The following is an 11,419-nucleotide window of genomic DNA, read 5'->3' on the forward strand; positions in this document are numbered from 1 at the left end:
CCTCTATTTATTTTAATTTTTCGCCAACAATTATAAACGTAACCTAGCTCTATTTATTTTAGACGTAACCTCTATTTATCCTAAATTAGAGATTTTGATTTAACAATCCTAACTTAAAGTAAATATTTCTGTGTAACAAATTCTAACTTATAACTTAAACTGTCAAGACAAATACATGTGTACAGCAAAGAACATTGTTTTCCACTTCAACCCTATATAAAAAGGTAACTATAAATATTACCTTTATCAAAAATATATTAAAAACTATATTGAAAAGGAACCTCCAACGGCTACTTATTACATACATAGACATATAATTGAAAAAGTAGACAACCAAACCGACCATGGCTTTTTAACAGGTTGGCTTGGCGCTCCTGCTTAGATCTAAAAACTCAAAACTTTTCATCTTTTATAAATCTTGAACATTGATGTCCTTTCCAAGAATTAAACTCTAAAGTTTCTTTTATATCAAAATGTCCCAAAGAAGAAGACCCATTTTCCAGAGGGTCTCAAAACTACTAAAAGTGTCGATCTTGAGAAGACCCATCATCCCTAGACTCAAGCTCATTCCCATAAAACGAAGAAGGTCATCCAAAAGGGTCAAACTCCTTCAGCAATACAACTATAACTTTCTCCAAGAGTATCAGTTCTCTCCTTCACGTACATCACTTATTCGTTCCTGTAGGAAGCGAATTCGGATAACTAGAGCGGGCCTTAAACGCATTTACGAGTTATTGATTCTTTCACGGTGCATTGGCTACAGTGACGATACCATAACACAAAGTTGGATGGAGATGGAGCCTTTGCAATATGCCCTCGGAGTTGCTTCTCAAGCAAGGGAGCTTCCGCAGCCGTTTGATTACTTCAGCGAAGATGATTCAATTGACTTGAAGGCTGAGAGATTCATTGAAAAATTCTACGATGAGATGAGGATGCAGGCGAGGGAATTTGCGTGATTGACCAAACATTATTTACTTTTTTGAATTTTGGAATATTTTATTTTCGTGTTAGTTTTTTCGTTTTGTTGTTCAGTGTCTCCGCATCATGTATTTGAGACCTTTGGAGACTCATTTATTTCACTCTATTTGATTATATCAGTTTACAATTTTCAGGTTTATCACTTCTTGCTTGAGTTTGGAATTAGAGGCTCTTGAAAGCAAATTAAAAAAGAAATTACATTGGGCTTGTAAGAAAAGAAATTGGCCCGTCTAATTGGAAATGGAGCCCTCTTCATTTATGTTGAGGGTTGTGGAGTCTATTTCTCCTGAGGGTTCGTTAAAAGGACATTTTAGGTGTTTTATCCGTTTCAGACTAATGTTGGGTTGTCTTACAGGTTTCCTTCCTCTCATATATTCCTTATAGGTGTTGAGATCGCCAAAGAGCGAATAGTTTTGTAAGAACTTCGAATCTGATTATAGCGACATGTAAGCATGACCAAAATTAAACCGTCACCGTATTTTGGACCGTATCTAAACCGTAACCAGACCGTAACCATATAAAATGGTTAAAAACCATATCTGTTAACCGTAGATATATAGTTAAATTATATTAACCATAACCGTTAATTAACTGTAACCGTATCAAAATTATTGATTAACCGCATAGTTAAACCGTAATTTGTTAACCGTAACCGTTTTAAATATATAATGAAATATACTAATAATTATTTATTTAATATAAATCATATGATATATAGAAATATGATTACACTAAAAACATACTAATTATAAATAAATAATATCAAATAATATTAACCGTATCATATTATCAAATAACTGTAACTATATATAACTGTAACCGCTTCAACCGGAATTGTATTTAACCGTAACCGTTTAACCGTTTATTAAACGGTTATGGTTAAGATTAAACAAATTTTTTAATCGTAACCAGTGGTTAATAAACCATAATCGTAATAATCATAACTGTAGTCATACCTAGTGGCATCTCACCGTTGACAAAAAAGAGTAAAAGTAAAAGTAAAATTTTCTCACGTTTGGAGTGAACCATTATAACATTTGTGCGATCTTGATTCTTTAAATTGTTTTGGGGAATATCTTGGAATCCAAAACCAAACAGTTCCAATCACATATAGTTATCGGCATAGGCCATATTTGAACAATTTTAATCACAAAATCTTATGGCCATTAGCTAAAGCCTATTGGGCCGTCGAATTGTTGCATGTTCGCAAGATGTAGTCAATATGTTTATACGCAAGTAAGTTCCATAACATATATTAGCAGGAGAAAGATAGAAAAGGAGGTTTGTTGAAGCAACGAATGAGAGATCGACAAGAGGAAGTCAGGAAGACATGTCCTTTTACCACTTTTGCTTCGTAATGTGTTCTGAAACTGGTAGGACAGTATCGTACGCTAGTCCACTTCAATTAGTGTCTTCATGAGTGACAGTATATCTGTTAATTTGTTATGTATTTATCGAACACGTACATACGTGCACTTTTGTTTTTAGTTTTTTTGGGTCCTCATGGCACTTCGCTTCCCAAAAGATATCTTTATGTGGACCAACTACTTAAGCAATAAACTCTAAAATGAGCGAACATTACGTCCCTCCCCATGTGAGTTTAAAGTTATAGATTCTTCTTGGATTGTGCCTATGTACAAGCAATCAGTGTTTTCAAATAAACTAGAACGGCCACTATTTCTAATTTATTTATTTCAGTATGTACGAATCTAAATTCTCAGACCATGTTCTATTCAAATCCATATACTTATTACGTGAAACATTTCAATGGATCGTAAGCTCATTTGGATTGTTTCTTATACATTTGACATGTAACATTCTCATTTGTTTTTCAAATTTTCTAACTAACGAGAATGATCTTAACAAAAGAGCAAAAAATTTGTATCCCCGACAAGATCTAGTACTTTATTCTTATCCTATATTGAATTGATCCATCGACATCGTAATTGTAACTACATTGCAAAAACGTTAAAGAGAGAAAGGAACTTTCTTTGGATATACTTAAGCCATAAACTTACTTGGAACCAACGAGGCTTCGACACACATCCAACGCATATTTCTTCTCTTTCCATATTTCACGTCAACAAAAGCCAAACCCTAGGGGTTGTCCTGCTTTAAAATGTTTTAATCACTTTCCACGCAAGCCCTATCGTGTTACTTGGATGGAATCTGAATTTTCATCTTAGTGCTTGTCCCTAACCTACCACAACGTACTTTAACCACTACCCTAACTCCACATTACTCCTAAACAAATAATTATTTTCTTGGTTTGTTAGAGGGGATATTAACAAACCATGTGTTAAAGATCTTTTCCCAACGATGTCAAAAAAAAAAAAAAAATGTCAACGAACTTGTACCAACAGAAGTCACATACCAGCCTGACCCTTGCTTCCGGTAATCCACATCAACGAAATAAAAGATACGCAAATAATGTTTATTCAAAACGACTATATATACGTATAAGTCATATGACTTTTACTTTCTATATTTTTTTGAGTTTTTTTAATTTACTAAGTCAAATTAGTATGTTTAAAGAAGACATTAGTTTTGTTTTTAATATCATCGAGAAATTAAATTTATCAAAAAAATTACAGACTGAATAAAATAAAAAATAGGTGGAAGATATATTTCGACTTAAATAATTTCCGATATAAAAATGTATAAGAATGTTATGTTTCGAACAAACAATAGATAAACTGTTTTACATCGGAAACAACTGTGTAACCCAATTTTCGATATAAGAATGCTATGTTTTCTCTAATAACAATCGTGTAATACACACACACACACAGTACTTGTGATTGATATAATCGGACTGCAAAATGCATGATGAGGACCATACGAAACACTGAACTTTCTTCCATATGTACGGCGCCTGTCCCTGTTCATGTGTGTATTACACAATTGTTATTAGCTAGAGAATTTGTTATCGCCAGGTTAAAAGTCAAGACTACTGTCTACTGCGGGCTAAGTGTATAATAAAGTAGAAATCATTGTTATCTATATTATTTTCTTTTTCAGTGGGGATGCATATGTGCATGCATGATACATTATTGAAGTCTTGAAGATCCAAAGATTTTGATATTTTACGACAATGAGATTATATGCAATGTATAATGTGTAATTGTCAGACTGGGAAAGCAAAAGCAGAAATAAGACGTACCCTCAATAGTTATATTATAGTGGGTGTCTTTTAGATTAGGGTATATATATTGCATGATTGATGGTGTGATAAGGACTTTGATGATTCCTTAAAAAGGACACATGGTTCAGCGAAAGGGCACGTTTTGGGACTATAAAAAAACTTTCCCTCCAAAAAGGGTACCTTTTAATTTACAGTTTTACTACATTAAATACACTTTCTTTTTTTCTTCATACAATATACACTTATTAATTATTATTGTTAATTTTCAATGTTAAGTTTATTGATTAAAGCAAAGTAATAAAAAAGCTTAAAATTAGTTCGAAAACAGAAAATTGAAAGACTATTGCTAAGAGTAGTAGAAAAGAATAGAACAATGTTTCAGGAGCATCCTCTTGCATTGCTCGATTGTAATTAAGAACCGAGTGAAACTACGCGGTGACAAACAGTTTTGTCAGTGATGCGGATGAGGTGGCCCGTTAATAGCAAAACATAACACATAGAAGCACATTCATAGTTGTTTTTTTTTCGTTTTCATTAGGAAATAGTCATTTGAATATTGGATTAGCACTTTTCATGACAACATAACCATCTTTACTTTTGGATATGTTGTTGTGTCCGTCCAAAATATATGTAGATACGTACGTAGGCACAGTGGCGGAACTAGGAAATCATTACATCAGGGTCAAAAAAAAATTATTGTGGTCGATTATGTGATTTAAAAAATTTACCAAGGTCAATTGTGCTATTTTATATAAGTCAATTTGATTTTTTTTTTTTAATTTCAGTCAAATTTAAAATTTCACTTTTGTAGTACGTACAATATTTATAGCAAAATGTCAAAAATATAGCTAGTGAAAAGAATGTCAATTAGACAAAGAAGCAAACAAATGCCATAGTCACTACTAGTTTCTCAAAATGTTGTACTATGCAAAAAAAATCAACATTATTTGATCGAAATGATGTTTTTTTCATCTTTATCTAATGACTGTTTGACCTCTAACACTGGGGAATCGTCGCAAGTATAAGGGAGAAATGCTAGCAAGAATATCGCAGTATTGATAGAAAAATACTTTAAGAGCCAGAAACTATTTGAAACAGCATTACGAACTATTGCACGGGAGAAAATGAAAGTGCAACAAAGCTTTGAAGGGAACAGGCAGCTGTGAAGTATCTCAGAAGGCTGATATGCTGACGTGACATGACGTGCTGACGTGGAGAAATATTGTGGACGTGATGACAAGATGCGTGGGAAGGAAGCAAGAAGATATTAAGATATACTCGAAGATATTGAAAATATATTTGATAAGAAGAGATAAGGGAAGATATTTTCTTAGGGATAATGAATATTTCCTTTTTGGATACACAAAGATCTTGGTTAGAGATCGTTTGTGGGGTTATAAGTAGGCGTGGGCTAGCCGCAAAAAGGTTTAGCACTCGTAAGGATAAAGTCGAGAGATTTGTAAACCTTCAAGAATTCATAAAAAGGCTTAGAAGGTGAGTGTGATTTACTCTTTTAGATCTACACAGGATGTTGTGCTATATAGATAGGAGAGTGGGCTTAGTTTCATATCTTGTAACAAACGCGAGTTTTTTATAAGATTAAATAAAAGTGTTTGCTTGGCGCGTTTCCAAGCGGGTTGTTTGAATTGTGTATTCTCTTTACCCTTACAGAAAATACGTAGACGCTTTAGACCACCAGACTCGATCGGTTAAAGCTGAAAGAACCAAGTGGAATCCAGAAACCTAATCAGGACCATGTGCTACAAAAAAAATGTTTTATTATTATTCTTTTGTCGATCCTACAATTAGGTTGTTCTCTAGTGATCAATGATTTAGAACAGGGGGTTTAATACTAAGGGGATATTGAGCTTAATAGGCTTAAATGCAATGATTACTAGTTATAGCTGATGTGCAAAGTGTAACACCAGAAGAGTGAATTAGTAATAATTCAGTGTTACATGACCTAGATATTATTTAATTCGACATCCTGAGTCATTGTGCGCTTGTATGCTTATTGTATCGATCTAAGCCCTTCATCCAACGTTTTAACGCCTAAAACCATTGCTCAGGATTAGTTTAAATCCTTTCATACATAAAATTTGAAAACGCAATTTTGTCCCCGACCGGTAGAAAAGTATCTTAGGTGGAAACATTATGATCCCGAATTAAAATTGTATCCCATTACATCCTCTTAAGTCACTAACCGATCAATGTCCATAACTGCTTTCTAAACTTTTTGGTTTGAGCACAAAAATCTTAATGCCCAGCTGCCCCAATTCCTGTCACATCCATACCCAATACTATATAAACAGAGACAGGGACATAAATACATGCCAGTTGCATTACAAAAGATCTAAAACAAAATATACTTGGTGTCCTATAATTTATATTATTGGCTCATGGTGACGAGGATCCCATTTCATATTTTAAACATGAAATGCGCTGGTCTACCCTCTACATATTATATAATATATCATATGTAGTAGACTAGAATGATTTTATTATTTCAAATTCAGGTACCCGGGATCCTTCCTAGCTTCTGAGTTGTGACTTATATTTATTTTTAGATGTTACGTCAATTAAGCTATTGTTTTTTGAAAAGTTGTTCTAGTTTTGCTTATACACATCGACATTCGTAAGAAAATAATCAAATACAGGTAATAAACAAATGTTAAAATAGTGTTAGATTCCTCCATTATATAAGTGCTCTTATACCTTATACAGTTATACTTATAACATGTAGGTTCCTAATAATATTTACTAACGTCGCAAAAAATAAAATAAATAAAAATAACGTATCAGTCACTTAAATTAACAAATATAATTGATATCTTTCGACTCATGTACGTTTATATGCATGTGCGTCGACATACCAACACATATATTGGTATGTATGAGTACTCTCATACTTCGAGTCAATTCGCATTAAATTCATTAGGTTTTCCGTGATTGGCAAATTTTGTAGCACAGAAAAAGAAATTTAAAAATCTTATAATACACTACTATTCGTCAAAACGTATGTACTGTACTACAAACTCTAATTTTTTTTATTATATAGCCGACCTTGCTAGTGTGTATATGTATGCTCTCAAAAGGGAGTTAACTTAAGAATATAGAGGAATTGACTTTGATAGTTTGGAGTTGGATCATAATATCATATCTAATGCTCATAATTGAANAAAAAAAAAAAAAAAGAAAAAAAACCGAGTGGTCCTACAATCTGTATACAATTTATTTCAAACCAAATTGTGTTAGATTAGTAATTTTATTTCTAACCAAATTGGGTAATCGATAAAATTTAATTCTAACCAAATTTTACTTCTAATAAGATTGGGTAATCGACTAACAAGAACATGGACCGTATCTGACTAAGCCGTACGTACTTACTACGATACTAATTGGAGTTTAGGAAAATTAGTAAATTACACATAGTGGCATTCACTCAAAAGGTTATATTGCATAACGTGGCCCTTTTGACTAATTTTAAGCTCAAATCTGCTGCAAACTTGTGAGTATGTGAGAAAAGTTTTTAGAGTTTTCATACTCACCTTTGAATTCTACATTGGCCACTATGATAAAAGGCTTTCAATAAATTAAGATATAATATGGATCTGAATTATTTTGTATGTTTTTATACATTCTATGGAATCACTTACAGTACACCTGACACAACTTGTATAAGTTATGTCCTAACTCTAAACGTTTATTTTTATATTATTATAGTCTGCAGTCCTATTGTTTTATTTTGTTTCTTTTTTCTGGAGTCTCAACAAATATTCCAGAACAATTATTACATTCTGGTTTTAGTTTAGGAATTGGTTAACCATTTTGAGACAAACAAATTACAGGCATTTAAATTCACTAAAATGTTGGAAAAAATGACTAGAAATAAATAAATTAATTAAAAATGTAGAAAAATATACAAAGAGCTTAAATGGAAGAAAAAAAATGTCAATGACCAGCTGGTGCAAGACTGAGATGCAAATCCAACCCTAAACCATCATCAAACGTAGTTCCCACTTCTCTTGTAAACCCATTCACCGATGGTCTCGGTCCATGGGCCTGAACATGTCTCATCTGAGACCCAACAATCCCAAATCCAGAATCACGAGCTCCATACTCATACGAGAACCCACCCACACCCGCACCACCGGAACCATCTTGGATCAGGCAACCATGTGACACGTGGAGCTGAGAAGGAGAGACACGTGGTAGATACATCCAAGGACCTCCCATAGGCTTAGGAGACGATGATGATGATGATAAGAGATGAGGCGGAGGAGCAAAGGCAGAGACTATAGGATTCCTTAGAAACTGAGACGCTGATCCAGCGTTTGAGAAATTCGCGGCTGCGTTTCGTGTAGCTTGAAGCTGAGCGCGTTTAAGCTGTTGACGCTCTTTCTTGTGAGCGTTTTGGTGACCTCCCAAAGCTTGCGAGTTACCAAACTCTCTACAACAGTACTGACACTCGTACTTACGTTCTCCTCCTCCTCCTCCTCCTCCTCCTCCTCCTCGGCTTCGTACACCACCGCCACTTCTTCCGGAAGATCCCGCCGGAAACTCGCCACGTTCCGGTGATACGGATGACTGGTTAGTTTTGACTGATTGATCGGAGAAATCTTCTTCTCCCTCAACACTGAATCCAAATAGCTTTAGACGAGAAGTAGTTGTTGTTTTAGAACTGAAATCTAGCTCCTCCATTATAATATATATGTATGTCTTTAGAGAGAGAGAGTTATAGAAAAAAGAGAGGGTTGAGAATAAGGTTTATAATAAGAGGAGGGTTGATGAGTGAGGAGGGGGCAGTATTATTTATATATAAACTGAGATGCGTGAGTTTGAACAGTAACATGGGAGACACTGTGCAAGTGTGTGTTGTGTGAAAGATATGAGAGATTGATTGTTGTTTGGTTGATTAACTTTGGTTTTTGTTTTCTTCGTATTTGTTTTAATTTTCGGACATCCCAAGAAAGAAAAAGAACAGTGAAAGTGGGAGTTTGAGGAACACACGAACCGAGACGACATGGATAATGGGACCCGATTGGATTTCATTTGTCTCCTTATTTTATTTTTTTCATGTGAAGGGAAAGTTTCAAGTTCGGCTCCACTTTTATGTGTTCATTCTTACTTGTTCTCTTCGGGAAAATTCATATGTTTCCACCTACTTTTTTTTATTTATAATGTGATTCTAAGCAGAGAGAATAATTACGATGAAAATATCAAAAATAAACTTTAAAAATTATCAATAAATTAATAATGCATTTTGATACAAATTTATGTGGATTGTGAAACATGCTTATTTCTCTTGTCATAGGCAAACTTATCGTTTCATTGAAGTGGCATACTTGTGTCTTACAGTCTTACTTGAATAATCGTTTTTTTTTTCCGTGTTTTTCATTATTAGTTTTTTTATTCATCTCCTTAACCCTTGAACTCTTCTTAATTTACTTCATTATGAAAATGTCTTTCATATTAAAGGAACAATCCGGAAGCAGAGTCGAACTACAACCAAAAGGTGAAAATAGTGAAAAAACCACCTGCGTACTTGTGATCAAAGACCTAATTCCAACAAATGACTAAAGATGTAAATTAGACTAACGTCAATTTTAATATTAACCTCCAAATACAATGGGAAAATCAAGAGAGTTCCGTGATACCTAGAGGCTATAGCTAAGTTGGAATAACATCCTATGATTAATAATTCTGGTAACTTCCAATATTCTATTCCATATGTAAATCAAGAAATGACGCGCAAACATTTAAACTTACACAAATACAATTAGACATATAAGAAAGCGAGTCTCGTACATGGAGTATGTGCATACACACTAAGAAATCATCAGGTTTTTCAACCAATATCGGAATTGTTTGTGAAATTGTGGTCGCATATTCAGCAGATTATTAAATTCAGTCGTATAATTATCATTTATAATAAAATAAGATAAATAAAAAAATGGATTTGTAAATATTTTTTTTATTAGGGATGTTAATCGGGCTGGTCCGGCCAAGCCCATCTTGAAATCCATAAAACTGACATATATTTGACACCAGTTCTGTCTGAAATATTTTTGAACCTATATTTTAAAGTGCAGTCCAGTCCTAACAAGGCTACAAGATTTTTTGGGTTTTTCCGGATTTATCTTACGTATAAAAAATTCAAACTTATAATTTTATAACATTTATTGAAAAGCAATGTTTAAAGGTACACTATAAAACAAATCAATCAAAATTTAAATAATTTATATTCACTAAACTAACTTAATTTAAAAAAAATATTAAAACTAAATAAACTTTTTATAATTTAAGCAAATAAACTATTATATAATTCATATAAAATTTAATAGATAAAAAATTAAAAGAATTAAGTAAATTTATTAAGTAAATATGAAAACTAAAATTCGATTTTAAATTTATCTAAAATAAATCATTAATCAAATATTGCAATCAAACAAAAATGTTGACAAAATGGTATAAATATATTTGTTTAAGGACTTTTCGAGTCAGCCCGAACCCGATCTTTTAGTTTGAACAGACTGAACTCGAAAAATCCGATTTTTCTGATATATAAAGCCTGAATCCGGTATTTTTTTAGAGCCGGGCAAACCAACCGTGGATTTTAGCCCAAATCCTAATTGAAATGCCTAGAATTACCTAAAATTTTCTGGAACTTGAAAAATAAATTAACTAATTATATATATATATATAAAGAAAATACTTAAAGAACATTGTTATCAGTTATCACATTTATTCAATTTCGTATTTTGTTTAAAATTCACCTAAAAAATATACTATTACAAAGTGATAAAGATGCCGACAGACGGAACGTGATCAGTAAAGTCAAGACGAAGTAGATGCAAGCAAATGTTATCATGAACATAACAAAGCATATCATAATTTGGGTGTGGGATGTGATCTGAAGTGACCCAGAAGCCCAAAAGTTTGAAATGTGTGAGAAAGAAACATGAGAATCTATTGAAGATGTGAAAAATAAAAAGAACAAAAGTCCCACATCTCACTTCTGTGTGTCCCACGTGTCCCCGTCGCACTATCGTGCATATCTATATTTCAGATACGATCTCAAAATATTTATCAAAGTCAAATATCTTACGTTTATGGAATATTATTACAGTTTACTTTCTTACATCTAAGCTTAACTTTTGTCTTTAATTATTGACTTTAGAAAAAAAATATGTTTAATCTCATTGGTAATGTAACCAAAGCTGTAAGCTGTTACGAATAGTGCAAAGTTGTAAGAAAAAGTTGTACGTGAAAGCTGAATAAAAAGCTGAGAGTAAA

The 11,419-nt window shown here is 33.0% G+C and overlaps 2 protein-coding genes across 2 annotated transcripts; one reads left to right on the forward strand and one right to left on the reverse strand.

Moving 5' to 3' along the window:
• Positions 384–1,117, forward strand: LOC104701457. The gene has a single exon (XM_010417153.1). The coding sequence runs from the start codon at positions 474–476 to the stop codon at positions 954–956; it is 483 nt and encodes a 160-aa protein (XP_010415455.1). The 5' UTR covers positions 384–473; the 3' UTR covers positions 957–1,117.
• Positions 8,003–9,017, reverse strand: LOC104701458 (zinc finger protein 6-like). Its single transcript, XM_010417154.2, has one exon. The coding sequence runs from the start codon at positions 8,822–8,824 to the stop codon at positions 8,075–8,077; it is 750 nt and encodes a 249-aa protein (XP_010415456.1). The 5' UTR covers positions 8,825–9,017; the 3' UTR covers positions 8,003–8,074.

The sequence above is a fragment of the Camelina sativa genome, chromosome 7 (genome assembly GCF_000633955.1).
Source record: "Camelina sativa cultivar DH55 chromosome 7, Cs, whole genome shotgun sequence".
Lineage (NCBI taxonomy): Eukaryota > Viridiplantae > Streptophyta > Magnoliopsida > Brassicales > Brassicaceae > Camelina > Camelina sativa.

What these genes read in the sequence shown, in the direction of transcription:
- LOC104701458 (XM_010417154.2), bottom strand. Translation starts at nt 8,824, where the DNA reads ATGGAGGAGCTAGATTTCAGTTCTAAAACAACAACTACTTCTCGTCTA.
- LOC104701457 (XM_010417153.1), top strand. Translation starts at nt 474, where the DNA reads ATGTCCCAAAGAAGAAGACCCATTTTCCAGAGGGTCTCAAAACTACTA.